The sequence below is a fragment of the Sinohyriopsis cumingii genome, chromosome 12, assembly GCF_028554795.1.
Source record: "Sinohyriopsis cumingii isolate HCF-2022 chromosome 12, ASM2855479v2, whole genome shotgun sequence".
Classification (NCBI taxonomy): domain Eukaryota; kingdom Metazoa; phylum Mollusca; class Bivalvia; order Unionida; family Unionidae; genus Sinohyriopsis; species Sinohyriopsis cumingii.
Genome location: NC_142972.1, coordinates 31,026,761 through 31,045,252, shown reverse-complemented (window position 1 = coordinate 31,045,252; position 18,492 = coordinate 31,026,761). Strand labels below are relative to the sequence as shown.

The 18,492-nt window shown below is 34.9% G+C and overlaps 2 protein-coding genes across 2 annotated transcripts in view; one reads left to right on the top strand and one right to left on the bottom strand.

Moving 5' to 3' along the window:
* Window positions 1-2,909, bottom strand: part of LOC149786192 (polycomb protein SCMH1-like) — a 59,475-nt gene extending 56,566 nt beyond the window's left edge. The window contains exon 1 of the mRNA XM_089976548.1: window positions 2,876-2,909. The gene's annotated coding sequence lies outside the window, so the exon portion shown is untranslated. The remainder of the gene's footprint in view (window positions 1-2,875) is intronic.
* A 421-nt stretch (window positions 2,910-3,330) lies between these two features.
* On the top strand, window positions 3,331-13,499 carry LOC149786191 (uncharacterized). Its single transcript, XM_089976547.1, has 3 exons — window positions 3,331-3,566; window positions 9,161-9,304; window positions 13,343-13,499. Exons 1-3 carry the CDS (start codon window positions 3,399-3,401, stop codon window positions 13,412-13,414), a joined length of 384 nt encoding a protein of 127 aa, XP_089832673.1. The 5' UTR covers window positions 3,331-3,398; the 3' UTR covers window positions 13,415-13,499.
* The last annotated feature ends 4,993 nt before the right edge of the window (window positions 13,500-18,492 follow it).

The following is an 18,492-nucleotide window of genomic DNA, read 5'->3' as shown; positions in this document are numbered from 1 at the left end:
TAGACCTGAAAGTTAGGGAGAAGTTACTTCTCCTTTTGGACAAACTGGGAGAAGTGATAGATAAGCAGGGGAAAGTGAGAGCTGAACAGGGAGATGTGGGAGCAAAATTAGTCATGCAATATACAGTTTTTTATCTACCCACGCATACTGCATCAAATATGCTGACTTTTCCAATCTGATGCACACAAATAGTCACCGGTACGTAAATTGATGCACCCGAATGTTATGTTTTACTCATTAACAAAAAACAAAGGTTCGGTCTAAAAATCATCGCCAGTAAATAAACTGATGCACCTCAATATTTTGTTGATTAAAACAAAATTAAGGTTTGGTCTAATTACTTTAATGGCTAGATTACAACTCTCCCAAATGGAAAACATGCACACATCAGTTTCTTACGCTAACGTTATCATAACACATTGGGTTAAAACTGAGTGTGGAGCCTGGAGCTGACCTTGTGTGACCTGTAATTGTCACATCATTGGTAGCAACAGGATGTCAGAACCGTATAATCACCATACCCAAGAAAGAGGTGGAAAATAAAAACGTGATTTTAAAGTGATTCTCATGAGAAACTATTATTTTATGCGCATCATTGTCACGCAATGAAATAACTATTTCCATTCGCTCAATTTTATGCCTTACATTGTTCCAACATAGCAGTCGTTTGATTGAAAATGCTATCCAAGGCAGAAATAATTCAAATAGATCCAAAACAAAAATGAAATCATCTTCTGGTCTGCATTTATGACCTACCGATGATAATACTATAGAGGTCTCGCTATGATTTTAAAACTAGAACACCAGAATCATCCAGTTCACAATAAGTATAGTAATGAACATTGTGAGACAATATTAAACAAGGGAAATTTTGGGCATGTGGGAATTGGAGTATGGACTTGTGGAATTTCAGTCAGGGCTTCTGAGTTTATTTAAGTCACTAGCCCTTGCCCGAGTTTATTTGCCCTGTGTCTGAAAACATTTTCTTTCAGCATAGTACTAAACCTAAATCAGCACATCTGTTTACTCAAATACACTCATTAAATACATCTTTTGATGTATATTTATATATGGAGACCGATTTTTAATTGTAAGTTGATGAATATAATCACATTAAACCTCCATTATTGACTGCTGAGCACATGACATAGACTGGAAATGTCTGTAAATGCTTCACAACTAAAATGGAATGACACAATTTTTTCTGAACCTTTAGTTCTATTTCCTTTTCTGAAAACATTAAACACAGTTTACAATATTAATTCAATTTCATGGAAATCTTTAATTTATTTGAATAATACTTATATCTTTTGCTTCATTTTTCTTCTTTATTTTGAAAAAGGGAATAAGACAGAGCAATTTGCTTCATTTGATGGATGTTTAAAAATTCAGAATCAATTATGACTTCACTGGATTAATTTCTGATAAAATCTCGGCATTTGTTTGACTGTGCTTTAAATTATAATTAGTTATAAAGACAAAACATGAATACATGACTTCTTGTTAAACTAGTTTACAGCATGGGATTGCATTTTATTGGTGATTAATTTGTTTCCATTGGTAAAACGTTTAAAACCTTTAACATTTTAATTTATGGATCATTCAGAAAAAACATCTGAATTTTAAAGTCACAATGGCACAATTAAGTATATTTTCATTTCTGTCTCAGTCTCAGAAATGGCCTATTGGTAATGAATTTTCTGACCCTCAGATTCCCAAGAAACAGAAAGACAGTGTTATGTTAATAGATTAAGTTGAACGTATTATAAAGTATAAAACAATCCTGTCTGTTTCATATACAAAATATACACGCAATAACATACAGTTAGGAAGAGAAACACTTTTACAAAAATGCGATTGTCTCTTACAAAATACTGAACAAGTTTTTCTCATTATTCAGCATGAGACAAGAAATTTTTGTTTCCGGCAATAATAAGGAATCTCATCTATGGGCTCATGACTGTCGAAAAGAACTGACTCTTGATATTTCAGTTGTGACTTTTGAGATTTTGGGGTCAAGGGTCAACTCACTCATCAGTTTGGAAATCTATTGAGAACCCTGCATAAGATAAATTTCATGTATGTATTTGAGTATATCTGAGTAAAAAGACACACCCAATCTATATGCTGGAATGAGTTAAAGCAATCTTACAGTTAAGCATGAAAACTTCAATCTATATGCTGGTACGAGTAACAGCACTAACAGTTATGCACAAAAGCTCAATCTATATGCTTGAATGAGTAACAGCAATCTAACAGTTATGCACAAAAGCTGAATCTATATGTTGGAACGAGTTACAGCAATCTAACAGTTTAGCAAGAAAAACTCAATCTACATGCTTCTTGGAATAACAGCAATCTAACAGTTATGCACAAAACCTCAACCTATATGCTGAGACGAGTTATGGAGTTATAAGTCATGCATAATATAAATTACTCACATAAAGTAAAATTTTGTGTCTTAACTGTTTTTCCAGCATAGATGAAAGGATGTATGGTAAATATTCAACAAATGGGCCAGAGTCCATTGGCTTACCATATGCACATGTTGTTAAGGGTGTCACCTGTTAGCATAAATTACGGCTATAATTTTCAACAGAATATAATAAGAATGATATCTGCCTGGAACCATACAAACAGTAATGTGCAGTTTACTAAACACTACCTAAAAGCGTCATTTATTGATTGCAAGTGCAGAGAGAAAGTGATGTAAACAAACTGAAAACTGTAGCATCCTGTCCCACATTAGAATATAAATAGCCATAACTCATAAAATTGATAACAATTACGATAAAGATGATATTGTCATGTCTGATTCTGGTGCAAAAGATCGAATTATTGCTATTAATCAACGAACATAAACTTCATCTCGGACCTTATTGCTTTTGCGCCATCTTTCTGGATTCTCGCACATGTGCACGAGATTTCAATAAAAACACACTATAGACAGTATTTGGTAAACTTGTTTTTAAGTACACGTCTTCCAATGTTCCTGGGCATGCTCATTCGAAAACGCACTAACATCTAAAGTTAACATCAGAACAACATATTGCGTAATACACTCAATCCATACCGCAGCTACAAAGTAAGCGAAATACACCAAATATAAACTTAAGAAGTTGCATTCAGCATTCTACGCCATCTTCTAATCATTCTGGCGTGGGAGGGGTATATCTTTAGGTTCTCAATTTTCGTTTACTGTTGTAATAACGTTGTTACGAGAAGAACGACGAGAACGTTATTCTCGTTCTCGGAGAACGTAAGAACATTTATCTCGTTCAAACTCACATCAACAATTTTTGTCGGCTATAGTTTTAGCGGGATACTGTTGGAGTATTCCGAATGTAGTTTGTCCTTCATTTTGATCTCGTACAGTAAGTCAAGACTGTTGAGACAAAATGAGTGAGCAGAAGCGTCCGATTACATGGGATCCATGGAAAACATTTGACATCTCACAAGCAGAAAAAGAAGCTATTGCTATAAGAGCACAAAATCGGAAAGTACTGAAGGCGGAATGGCAGAAAAAGGTTACCGATCCATTCGCTGGTGGTGAAGGAGGTCATGTGGTGAGAATCGGACCACTGGATATTTCACTTAAACAAAGTCAAAGAGACATGCACTGTTATTAAATGTATATGAAAGTGCATGGTAGAAGCGAGAATTATTCTAACTGATGGCAGCATCAAATATTAGAATGAGAATTACACGCACAAACGTACTGTTCGCTGGCTGGGAACCAATTCTCGCCTCTTTTTCCTGTTTTTTTGTTTTTGTGTTGTTGTTGGGGATAGTCCTACAATGTAAGACATACAACGTTATTTTTATTTTCGTGCTATGTCTTACTTCCCAAATAACAGGCTTCTATAGCGTGTTCCGATGTCAGTTGACATCGGAAAGAGTATTCAGAGTTTCAGGAATATCTCACACACTTGGCAGCCCATATCAACACTCTTCCATAAATTGATATGTAATTAATATACTTACTGTGCTGTTTTTATCCTGGTGGAATCAAAATCTGACACATGAAAATAGACACATTTTCATGTTCCATTGATGTACATTTGAATGTTTTGAAATGCGATGGTAGTCGAGATATGCCAGAGTATGTTCAAGCAGGTTCATGTTGGGGATATGTTTCTTGAACAAAATGAAACGTTCCTTACAGTTCCAATAGGCATAATAGATTTGTATTCATTTCATTAAAGAATAATATTTCAACTTAACCCGATATTGACATTCCCGTCTTTCATTGCTTTCCATCTGACTGAAATATAGGCCAGCAAAACTTGAAAACAGTGCCATTTCTTCTGTGAGAATTTTAATTTATTAGAGAAATGAATTTTGCTTTCAGTGGATCCATGATATGTACATTCAGTGGCTGTAGAATGTGGGTTGTGTGTGGTGGCAACCCCAATAATTTTATTTGACTTTCTCGTGCAAGCTTGATGACATCTAGGTTTGTGTGGCTGTCATGATTATTCATGAGAAGTAGCACGGATCTTGATGATCCACAAGGACATACAACATATCCTGAAACCAATGAGTGAAGAGTGTTCTATCCAATTACCCATTAGCTGAGTATCCATATAACCAGGAACTGAAACACCCTCTTTGTAAGCCATATCAGGTAAACAGCTTTGGAAAATGGAAAGAAGAACTTTTACATTGGCAGATTTACATAAATGTGCAGTGATGTAACCTGATGCTGTGATAGATTGTAGGTCACTGTGTTGGCCTTTGATACAAATAAATTTCTGTAAACTTTTTCCTTTTCCACTGAATCCATTCTCCTCAATTGAAAATCTAATCTGGTTTGTTTCTAATCCCAATCTTTGTAGTGTGTCTTGAAGAAGAGTAATGTCTTGATTCATCACATTCTGATTATAATTGCCATTCTATTTCTGCTTTGGTCAGGACCACTCCAGTTGCCTAGTGGTTAGAGAGTCTGCTTCAGATGCGGGAAGTCGCAGATTTGAACCCTGGCCAAGTCATACCAATGACTTATAAAAATGGTACTAACAACTGCCTCGCTAGGTGCTCAACATTGAGAGGTTAGTGTTTAGTGTTAGGACTGGTCGGCCTGGTGTCAGTTAAATGTGGCTGGGTGGGACATCATGCTATATGTCTGTGGCATGATGCCCCATTAATAGACATCACTATAAACTGCCACACACCAGACATCTTAGATATGACTGAATTTTTTTTAAAGCTACATTAAAAAAACCAAAACACACACACCTACTAAAGTCTTGTTGGCCAGCGTGTTTCTCCGAAAGTTTGTGATATCTCTTACAAAATTTCCAGAACAATTTGTAACTGGGACCGTTATTCATGTTGAAAAGTGAAGGATACCCATTTTGCTTTATGATGGTAATTACATATTGATGGGTAATTTTGGGGGTTACTGGAAAACCTTGCAGTACTGAATACTTTATATAATTGACATGGACACCTCTTTGTCTGCTGTTAACAAGGGACAGCTACCATGTGCCTCTTCTTGTACATTACCCTTCACATGGTCATCTACAGTTTTACAAGGGACTTTGAATTTCTTTGTCGCTAGTAAAATTGTAAGTCTTTATTGCTTCACAGATGAAACTGCAGACTGAAGGGCTTTTCTTCTATACCTTTTTTGGCATCACTAAAGAAATAAATTTGAGTCTTATTTTTTCTGTTATCTTTACTGTCATCAGAAATATTATTTTTTGGACATTTGTTTATGCTGCTTATATTACTGTCTGTGAAAAATTAATTCTCTCTTTCTCCAGTGAAATATTGATGTTGTGACAATAAAATATAACAAAGCACAAAAATGTAATACATATGGAGTTAAACCCAGTAAAATAATATGCTGAGGAAAACATCTTATTGATGCATAGTTAATATGTGGATTAAGGATTATTTTTTGTTAGTTGAATAGTCCTTTCATATCTGTTTCATTTTGATAAGCAAAATAAGCATAAATAAAACATTTATTAAATACCAGTTATGAGGTTGGTTATTTTTCTTATTATTTTAAAATAGTAAGTATGTAGTAATTTAGAAATAAATTGGCGTCACCTGGACAAATTTGTAGTTGCTTTCGTGTTAATAGTAATGGTGTACACTGTTCCATAGAATGGCAACATTTGAACTTCAGTGTGATTTTCCAAGAGTTATTTCCCCATTGTGGTAAGAATTAAAAAAATCAATGCTTCCTGGCTACTGACCCTAGACCTTTCTTTGCGAATAAAATGTGGAACCTGGAGATGCTATGAATGCTAGTGGAGTTCAATAAACAAGATCTGATACCAAACTGGAGATGATTGCTCTAGCCATGCTGTTGGGTGTATCTTGTGTTAAGTGTGAAAAAGGACAATACAGTATGCTTTATTGTGGAAAATATGGAATTCTCATTTACAGTGTCTGCTATAGGAGTGGGGCTTACATCAAGGTATGGCTTTATGACGTAGCTCTTATTGACCCATGCATGCTAATTGTACCACATGACTCCTCGTATCAGTGAATGGGGCTGCAATTGGCTGAAGTGGGGTGTTTCATTCTTTTTTTTATTTAATCAACTTACCTAATGCTTATTTTCACTTGGACTTGTCAGCTGCAGTTTTTAAAAAAATTTGCATGCAATTGTGATTTATTATTACTATGGCGACAGTTGGTACATGGTGAGAATTGGTCTCTAACCAATATGATTTTTACTTATGGGCTACAACAGGCTTGACATCCATATCCGGTAGGTGAAAAAAGTTGATTTGCTCCAGCCTTATCCTTATCTTGTCTTGCAGGAGTCAATTTCATCATCAAAGAATTTCTCAGATCAATCTGGGAATACATTTCACCTTGTTATTGGTTATAAATATTTAGTTTTAAAACAAAATTGGCAAGCTCGAAGGATTTTCTTCTCTATCAAAGACAGAGGTCTAAAAAGATAAAAACATTGTTTGCATTGTTTGTTCGTTAGGGTATTTTATAAATAAAATTTTTTAAATTCATTTTATGCTATTGTAATGTAGTATTGTATGTTGGACTTAACCTTGTGCAAAATATAATTCATTTTCTACTTGACTTCAGTTATTGATTATTTTGAATTTTGTAAACAACTAATATATAGCTAAAATATTCTCTATGTGTATGGGTTTAATATTAATATCATTATTGATGGAGGTCAGCGTGTTTATTTTGGTCCGGGTCTAGGTTATTGGAATTATACCTGGCCTATCTGACATATTCCATATTCTATAATTTTAGTAACAGACTGTATAATTGTAACTGAGATTTTGTCTAGTAAAATATGGGGATCAGTCTAGAAGGTTATTTTCCATTAGGTAATGGGTTCTTTCTTTTAAAAATGCTGATTGTGACCTGAGGTCAAGTAAAGGACTATATAATCTTGTTACTGGAAAAATTGTTCATTCATGCTTTAAGATCTTATCAGAATAAGTTGTATTATTGTTGTGTCCAGAAGTTCATATGGGCTAGAATTTTATTTAATCAATTTATTTATTTTAAGTGATTCTTCTCAGGAAATACAAAGTGCTCTTTAAAAACAACATTCTTGGAAAGAAAGACTTGAAATTTTTAGTGAAATTTCAAATAAGGATGTAATTCTTGGATTGTATTATTATCACTTTCTTTCTGTTGCAGTATGTGAGAAAGCTTGCCAGTAGCTTCTCGTGGGTCGGTGGTTCTTTCCGGGGGTATTCCCGGGTTCTTCCTCCATCATTAATCCTCACCGCCATGTATAGCCTATCGTGTGCTGAAAAATGGTGTTAAACCCTACAACAACAACAACTTTCTATTGCATATTTTAAGACCATATTGTTGTGACAGTGGAAAGTGCCTTCTAGCACATTAGTGAACACTTGTACCACCACCACGGTAGTTTTACTTAACAAATTCAATACATATCCCATTTATGCATAAATGTAAGGTTTATTTAGGATAATTAACTAATATCAAATACATATGATTATTTAGAGGGCATTAAGAATGATAGACCAAACCTATAAACTTTGGCAGATTAATATTTACAGAAATATAATCAGTGAAAGAAGTGAAATTTAAACAGATAAGTCATATATTAGTATGTACTTAAGGAATGTTAACAGTACTGACCAGTTTTACTTTTTATATGGAAAGTTTGATAGCCAATTGGTTACAAGAATGCATTAATGGGACTTTAAATCATGGGACTGGGTTCACTAGAAATGGATGCAGTATACTGCCCCCATTACATGGCAGCATGTGCAGAATGTAACACTCATCGCATCTTGCTTAATTGTCATGTAACATGATAATTACAGCACAATAACTCTTTCTATCTCTGTCATTCATTCACAACGGCATCCTGCAAAAAGTGATATAATTAAATTGCACTTTATGCAGGATGCCATTGTGAATGAACTAAATAAGAAAGCTGACAATGCAACAGTGTATTGTATACATTGTGCAGTAAAGGTATGTTTTGATCTCTCTAACTTTTCATGACTATGTTTAAATAATGATTTATAGTAAGTGTAGTTTTAGGATTGGGACTTCAACCTGGAAATTCTGGATTCCAATTTATGAAATCCTAATGAGAACCCTATCTGACATATAGGTGTCTGGACTGTAACCCTATCTGACAGGTGTCTGGACTGTAACCCTATCTGACATATAGGTGTCTGGGCTGTAACCCCTATCTGACATACAGGTGTCTGGACTGTAATCCTATCTGACATAGGTGTCTGGACTGTAACCCCTATCTGACATATAGGTGTCTGGACTGAAACCCTATCTGACATATAGGTGTCTGGACAGAAACCCTATCTGACATATAGGTGTCTGGACTGTAACCCTATCTGACATATAGGTGTCTGGACTGAAACCCTATCTGACATATAGGTGTCTGGACTGTAACCCTATCTGACATATAGGTGTCTGGACTGTAAGTTTGAACTACTTCAGATATTTTATTGAAATTAGGCACATAGGTAAATCATAACTATACTTCATACAAAGGCCTCTAGATCAGAGGTCAAGGTCATCATAAGGTTAGTGCCACCAGAGGATTAAATATGTTCATGTGCAGTTTGTGGACTCTTTTGAAAATATAATTAAATAAATAGGCTTATATGTTCTTGTTGCCTTTGCCAAACTGTATCTTTAAAATTTTGTGTTACAGTTTGATCCTATGGTTCAGAGATTTAACTCCATGAAGGCTACAGCTTTTGATCACTTCAGAGTAACCCCCAAATCAACATGGGTTGGTGCATACTTGTTCTTCATACCACTTGCTGGCCTGATCTATGTGGTACATACCTCTAGGGTAAGTGACATAATCAGATAAGACAGCAAATTTTATTTTTTGTGTTTAATGTATGCCTGATTACACAGCATTGACCCTGGGCTGCATAATGCATCATGAAATCATAGTCTAACCTGTTGACTTGTGTACTCACAAGGATAAAGATTTTCATAGACCCAGATCTGTTCTTGCATAATGTACTGGCAGGTCATACGCCAACCTGTTCACTTTAAATTGTAACTGTATTAATCATCGTAGACCCTAATCTGTTCTTTGCATAATACATTTGTTTCCAGCTAACTTAAAATAACCTTGCACCCTTGCAATTTAATTAGCAGATTCAAAACCCAGTACTTGTCAGGTATTCATTAGGTACTATTACTGCTTCTCATTCTATATAAAAGTCATCAGGTTGTGACCTAATTTATGAAAGTCTGAATAATTATCTAAGTGGAAGCTAGCTATAAATGCCGCTCTAAAACAAGGAAACAAAAATCAAGAAAAAAAGTTATAACTGGTATGTGTTGGAAGTATTGCACAATGAGCATCTCAAGCCACAGGCTTTTGTTTATCCAATACTGCTCACTAAGACGAATATGTTAATGACTGCAGTGGTGTGACCTGTTGACCATACGTACACAAGTTCTGTGCTTGAGAAAATAGAAACAAACTCATTTGACATTACTGGATGTCATATAAAGATTGATAATAAATAATTAATATCTTTTATACAGTTGTAACTTTCATCAGTTGTAATTTGGAAAGCGTTCTGTGGTAGGCAACGGTACAGTACAGTATGGCTTCTGGGTACAGATCTAACGAAGTGTGTAGTGAAATCAGAAAATGTCTAATTTCATGACTTTCTTGGAAGTGTACATTTTCTGTCCTGGTAATATGGTAAGTGTTGCTATCAAAAGTCCAGTGATATGTTACATGGAAATCATTTTTTGTGGAACAGGATGTGGACTGATGAATGAATCACTGGTTGGTACATGAATGAACTAAACTTTTTTTTCTTCAACCAAATCGACTCAGCCAGCATGCAACTGCATCTATTTTTAGAAAGAGGGGTTTTCTTAATGTAACCACTCACTTTGTAGCTTCATTACAACAGTCCATTGATAGGATTGCAATGTAAGATTTTATTATTTGTCTGCGTACTTGGTGTAACATTAGACATTGGTTTATTAGTATTCGCTTTGCTTTTTTGTTGGGGTTTGTTGGGGTTTTTTCTTCACATTTTCACAAAAATGAGCAAACTCAGAATACAACTGTGGCCTTTCAGCATCTCGCTGACTTCCACAACATAGCATTGTCCCATGTATTTATGACCTACACAATTGCATTTTAAAGCTAAATGTTTAATAATGTAATATTTAGTCTCTGCTTTCTTAAAAATTGTATATTTTCTTGAATATATTTGCCCAATGGTTTATGAAAAGAGAAAATTTAATAAAACTGCTTCCAGAATTGTGATGTCCACCATTACAGTTCCAAACAGATTTTTATCAAGAAAATAATGTACACATGGCAGTTAAAATATTGATGCTTCTATTCTTAAAACTCAAATTGCTATTTACATAACTTTAAGTTTCGAAACACAAGTTTGTATGTTTTTATTATGAAAGGATAACTTGAGGAAATTGGGCAGTAATACTTGCTAACTTACTCAGGAAATGGTTACAGTAATGGTCAATCAGCTATCAAAACACATACATGTGAATGTGTGAGAGTTAGTTTGTCGGCGTAATTGATATCAACACCAATCATTTCATGGCTTGAAGCATATATTTCACCTTGAGCCATATATAACATAATACTGCAACTCGCCTGGCTATGGCAAGGGAGCATCTAAGAAAAGACTGTCATTGAACGTTCCTTTTAAAAAAAACTTACAGGGCGAATTCATTTTCGCTTTCCTAACAGAAGAAGGTGAAGCTTACACCTTTTAGGCAACTTAGTCACCCATTTCGCCTGGTAGTGTGACTACTGATAACAAGATCGGTATCTAGTGTTGAGTCATGTTATATAATCTATGATGCAATATCACAAGTCAGTCAACTGAATTAACTTCCATTTCTGCTATGAGGTAAAAAAAAATTATGGGGTGAGCATAAAATGGCTTCAGTGATGCTTTTATCAAGGTCATTTCATGCATATTTAAAGAAAAATAATTGAAATACATGGACTGCGTCTTAATATTTGATCATTTGCATTGGTGTGTAGTTATATATGAAATTTGATGAATAGTATGAATAGTTAAAGTACTCACCAGTACAAAGTAGTTAGGTATAAATTTCAAACCTCAGTAATTTGATCTATTAGTTTTGATTTGAATCTGAATAATTATTTCCTTGCTAATGAACTTGAATAAATTTATCCGACACTGTATACCAGGGCTTTAAAAATATTTATATATGCTATACGTGTGTGTTGGGACTGATATTTTACCAATAATGAAATGGTCAAGAGACTAATGAGAAATTCATATTCAAGCATTAAAATAATTGTAACAGCTGATACTTACACATGGGTATTGATCTCTCAAAACAACTTGGACTAAAGACCAAGCTGAGGATTTACTGAAGCAATGTCATTGGATTGCTACTGTACAGTTATGAATGCTGGAAGCTAACATCGAGAATGGCACAAAAGCTTGAAATCTTCCAAAACAAATGTTTGAGGATGATTCTTAGCATCTTGTGGACAAACAATATCAAAAATGAAGATCTTCATCCAAGGACAGAATCAACATCTCTTGTCTAGATTGATATTAAAAGATGGTGATAACTGGATCATGTATGCTTAGTGTCATTGGATGCACCACCCATGACTGCCCTCTGCTGGACCCAGGATGGGATATGAAAGAGGGGTCTGTTCAAAGAGTCTTGGAGGAGTACTATAGAGATAGATAAAGGAATGCAGCCTGAGATGGTACACCTTCACCCATAGGGCTGCAGACCATCAGCAGTGGCACTCTTAAGGAAGCTTTATGTACCGCCTGAGGCCTGACGAAGGATGAGTGATTAATCTCATACTAAATTTTAACATTTTTACAACTGTGAAGCTGCCATGGGAATTATGTGTAAACAGATCTTTGTGAGTGCTAAAAACCAATATGGTGGTAACCATTGTTAGATATTATACTATAGGTAAAGAGGCCTCCCCAACAAACAGGTCAGTTATTCTCTAAAATGGAGACAAAATAATAAATTAAATGAGGACTATATTAATTCAAAAACATCTTGATAACCTTAGCTTTTCACCACAACACAGAAACAAGGGTAGCTAATTTGATTGTAACAAACCCATCCATGCATACAACTGAAATAGTTACTGTATATTCCCTAATTAACAGCCCCACTCTAATTAACAAGCCCCCTTTTATTTAAGAACAGAAAATTTCAAAGCTTCAGCATAAGACCTGTGCTGTTAAATACCCATCTGCTTCATATCCATGATTACAACAAAATGCTGCAGCAATCTTAGTTGATATCATTGCTGTAGTGTATAAATGCATAAATTACTAAAGTCACAGGCACACATGTAGTGTTAAACATGACACAGTAGCCTGACAGCAAGTTCAAAGACTTACCAGTCCTACTTCAACCAGCTGCAGAGTGGGAAAATGTGTTGATCAGTTGAAAAATTTAACTGTCCTGGTATTTACAATGACTGAATTCAGCGGCAGAAAGCAGCCCAGAAGTACAAGTCATTATAAGAGTACATCAAAAGAATAATTTTAGCTTTCATAAACACCACTCCACTTAGGGAATATACGTTATGTTCTAAAGTCATGTGATCAACAAAATATATACCTTGAAACATATTCCTGGTAAATAATCTGATTTGTAACATAACCTTGCATCACAGTGAAAGTTAGCCCATATATATCCGAGTGATAAGGGAAAGGACCAAATCCTTTTTCATATTGATAGTTCAAGAGGACATGGTTTAATATGATTATACATTTACTGCCAAGTCTTCAAATTAGGATTAAGTGAACTACGATGTTTGTGGCAACAAGATTCTATTCCTGTTGTGAATTTTTATTTTCAGATGGAGAAAGAGAGAAAGTACCGAAGTGGAGAGATCCCATATGAAAAAAGAACTTTCAGATTTGTGTATTAGTTCCTTATAATAAACTTGTCTTTTTCTTTTTAATTCTACATTTCTGCAACTTTGTTAATAAACCACAAAAAGATTTTAAAGTTTCTGGAAGTATTTTGTAATTTTCTTTATATATGTAAAATACATTACGTGTTCTTGCCCCATTTTTGTACAGAAAGTAAGGGACATAATAGCTGCAGTTCCATCAACCACACTATAATTTCTGTTTTGTAACTTGAAAGTCATTTGAGTTAAGGGGATGAAACATGGTATACTCGTTCTTTGTCATTAGTTGTGTTGTGTACCTCGCTGGGTTTCATATCTTCAGGCTCATTATTAGTTTTCTGTAATTTTCCTTTCCACTCTAGAACATTCAAGCCACATTTGACATGGGGGTTCTATTTTCAAGGTCAGGGTCACATTATTTTAAGTTCTCACATGCTTTGTGTTGTGCTTGAAGATAAAAATCAATATAATTTCATGTAAGTGCGGTTTGATACAAGGTTGCCTTATTATGGAAGCCCCTGCATAAAGTGAATACCTTGTGCCTTTACTGTGTGGTTTCTGCAAATTTAAAATTCTAATTAGGATATGCTCTGACCTACCACCTCAGCATAACGTCAATAATCGAAAATGAGGTGGGGAGGTCACATGAGACTTGGGACTTTTTTGAGGTTCATGCATGAACCATTGTACCGTATTTTCCGGCGTATAAGTCGATACTTTTTGACTTGAAAGTTCGGTCTTCGTCTTATACTCCGAATCGACTTATATATGGATTGTGTCATTGAAATTGCATCGACTTATATATGGATTACAGTATCCGGTATGCTATTGACATTGCTCTATAATTGGCATAATCGAAAACAGGTCACATAGAAGTACAAATTCATGTTAAATTACTATGTCAATAAATTGTCATAAACTAATATGACTGCGTTTATATTTGTAAGTTTTGTCATTATTTATTTTGCATTCTGCGTGTTTTTTCTTATTTCTCAAACATAAAATAAAAGAAAACAATTTACCGTACCGGTAAAAACTTCACCAGGCCGCATAGCACACTTACGGTCTATACTCTGTAGTGTACTGTACTAATTCAAAGCATATTGTTTGTTCCTAAAAAAAAGATATGCAATAACTGGTCCATTAATATTTGATTTTCCAGTATAATGTTGGACACACGTGAGCAATTACCGGCATAGCTATTTGATTGATCCAATCGATCCTACAAAGGGATGTAATCCATATTAACTCGAGCATTCTATGATTATTTATAAAATAATGTAGATCATGCATTCTACTGAATCCCCCAAATCATGTTTCTAATTGTATTTGACAAAGTTTCTCAAATAAATTAGGTTTAAACTACACTAAAATCAGATATATAGATGGACTACCAGTACTCATAGATCATCAGTGATCCATGATTTTTAGTTTCGCAATTCAGTTTAAAGCAAATTGTAATGTCAACACTTCACCTATATTCATTCTTAACCAGCTGATGATTCGGTGTCTCTCTTTGATTATACCGGTTGTTGATAAATTGGTCTTTGGTTTCCAACAACAATCAAAGCCAGTTGCCGCAATTGTTTAGACCTTGATATTGGCTTTAACTACCGATACTAGTTACCATATTGCCGGTACCCCATTGTTCTTTATCATTAATCCGCATCAATTACGCTACCCGTTTTTAATATCAATGGGATTAAGTACAACAGGAAATGATGCCCACTCCCTTCTCTAGATGTAATAATGAATTTAGCCATGGGCATTGTTTTCATTGCTATAGTACAGGCACATTTTAATGAGTTCGGTATATTTTGATCAATCTTTTCAGTCATAATCATTCATATAAATATCCCCGTACAAATCATACAACTTATCTCACAATGCCTCCCATCAAATCACGCAAGTCTTACACAGTGGCTTTTAAGCTGGAACTTGTAAAGTTCTCATCTGTTGAATCTTGCACTCAAGACTGGTTTCAACTGGAAGGAATAATCATAGTATGCACAGCCACGTGGCTCTTGTTGCAATGGATATCATAATTAAAACAAATATGGTTTAAACTAAACTAAAATCAGATATATTGTGAGCACGCGCGTGCTTGTGTGTGTGCGCACGAGAGAGAGAGAGAGAGATGAAAAAAATTGTCCATGTACAAGATCATTCTTTTATTCAGGGCGGTTTTTATTTGTAGCTTTTGCAAAGAGAAAAAAGACGGTATTTTGAGTTACCTGATGATTGTGATAATCCTCATGTATTACGAGCCTACTATATTTCATTATCAATAAACACCTCAAAATCAACAATTCATTCTTGTTTTAATTACGATGTACATTGTCACAACAACCACATGGCTATGCAGTGTTATTTACATGGTAATTAAACATGCTTAGCGCTTTGGCCTTAATTGAAACCAGATTGAGGGCAAGAATCGACAGAATAGGTCAAATCAGCGAGGCTGCCAGTAGGGAAATGAGGCTTTTTTTAGGGAAATGAAAATCTGTCAACATTTTATTGAAGTCATTGTCCATACAAAATTTGTTATAAGGACAAGAGATCATACCCATTACTTTGTATTCGAACTCGCCGATAAAGATAATAGTGGGGTATATCATTGAATAGATTAGTAATAAAATGTTAATTATATCCAAGTCCAAACAGAACAAACACTTAAAAAATAGTGTATGTATACATATATATATATATATACAAATTGATTTAATGGAGTCCGTGACTTTCAAACTTACGATAGAAAATGACAAGTTTGTATAAGTTACGTTCGTAACTACAGGTAATAAAAACAGGTAATAAAATGAACTACAACATGGACGTGCTTTCAATTATAATAAAACAAGCATTTACTGTTTATTCAGCTGTGTCAATTGATAACAAAATATAGCAGTTCAGAAGTAAAATCACAAGCATGTTAGCATTGGTAATGCAATTTCACGATTGCCAGTAATATGGAATATCATACAACGATACCATCAATATTCATGGAACCGGAAGTTACTAGTATAAAATACAAAGCCAAGTTATTGACCTGGCCTCGTCTTATACTCTGAATCGACTTATATATGGACGAAGGGTGGAAAATTTACAAAATTGGTCAATTCGACTTATACTCCGCATCGACTTGTAGGCCGGAAAATACGGTACACGTGTCTCTATTCATGGAATATCATGCAACACAATCAGCTTTCACTTTCATGCACTTTTATTCTAATGCCCATTGAAATAGAGGCATGTGTATCTGTTACTATTTATGCCCTTTAAATAAGTCTACAGTGCAGAATCTAAGGTCAGATCCAGATTTCGCCACTGTAATTGTGATGACCTCACTGCAGTAGTTTGAGAAAATTAACAAAAGGTTAAATATGTTATGTTTTTCAGCCATACTTGTATTAAAAATCTTCAGTCCACACTATATTTGCTAATCTTTGTGGATGGTATACACATAGTGTAGGAAGAGGACTGTCAATTTGTTGGATCAAAGGTCAGTGCCATGTGACTAAAATAATAAGTGTTTTAGCACAATAAATTTAATTCTGCATCACATACCTTAACTTTGTGGATGACTTGCACAAGGGATAAGGTATAATAAATCAAGGTCATGGACTGAAAGGAGAAAAATGATTTACGCACAATACTAGTTCAGCAACACAGTTTTTAGAGGACATGCATTTTCTGTAAGGAAAATATGGCAAAAGGTCAAATGGAAACATGGTATCTGCAGAGAACTTTCAGTTCTCGATCATGTATATTCACTAGTGTTTGTATATGAATTGCACATTGACATAGAAAGAAGCATATTGATTTTGTGGTCAAAGGTCACAGTTAATGTGACTGAAAGAATAAAGATTACACAAAGTTTAGGTTTCTGCCATGTTGGTGGAAAAATTCCATTAGGTGTGAGAGGTGCCTGTTGATTTTGGAGTCAAAGATCAAAGACATTGTGACTGAAGAAGAAAAATAATGTTTGCATAATAACATCAGGTCTAGACCTTGTATGTTAACCAAAGATTGGAGAGGGCTTTCACTTAAATTATGAAGAAGCCTGTTGATTTTAAAACGTCAAAGATCATTGTGTCATTGTGACTGGAAAAAAGGGGGTTTTGCAGAATAACTTTTGTTATAGAATAAGTTTTTTTACCAGTCTTTGTGGATGGCTTGCACTTTACGGTATTAAAAAAAATCAGTTGAACTGGTTGTCATAGGGTCTGAGTTGATGGGCTTGTAAGTGTGGTCAAAGGGTCTGAGGTGATAGACTTGGTAAGTGTGGTCAAAGGGTCTGAGGTGATGGGCTTGGTAAGTGGTCAAAATGTCTGAAGTGATGGGCTTGGTAAGTGTGTCAAAGGATCTGAGGTAATGGACTTGGTAAGTTTAATAAGATGTTAATTGTTTAGTTCATGTAAGTTTAGTTCAAGTCTGCATACCTTGATTGTAGGTTGAGATCATTAAGGTTCATTGGTCAATAATTGTCTGAGTCATCTATGTACTACTAGTGCATACTTAGAGGACCATTAAAATACCCATGGTCTCGGTCTTTTGTGGCATGCTATCAATCTCTGTCAGTTCTAATGTGATGGTTCATGCAAGTCATTGTTCTCTACAGGACCAATAAAATACCCATGGTCTCAGTCTTGTGTGGCATGCTATCAATCTCTGTCAGTTCTAATGAGATGGTTCATGCAAGTCATTGTTCTCCACAGGACCAATAAAATACCCATGGTCTCAGTCTTGTGTGGCCTGCAATCAATCTCTGTCAGTTCTAATGTGGTGGTTCATGAAAGTCATTGTATGTATTAACTTTATAAAGGGCTCAAATGTTTTTAAAATGGTCTAGTCATCAACAGACTCATTTGAGATCTTTGTGAGATGAAGTTTAAAGTTGAGTTGAGTAAAACAAAAACAAAATGAATGTTTGGTACTTTCAAGGGTTCACAAGCCATCTGGGTGAATACTCAGAACAGATCAACAGACATTACTCCATACAGAATGAATCTGCACTTGATTCAAGTCATTCAACTTTTTATAGAAACTCAAGATAATAGTGATGGGTAAATCACAGAGTACTCCCACTCACTACA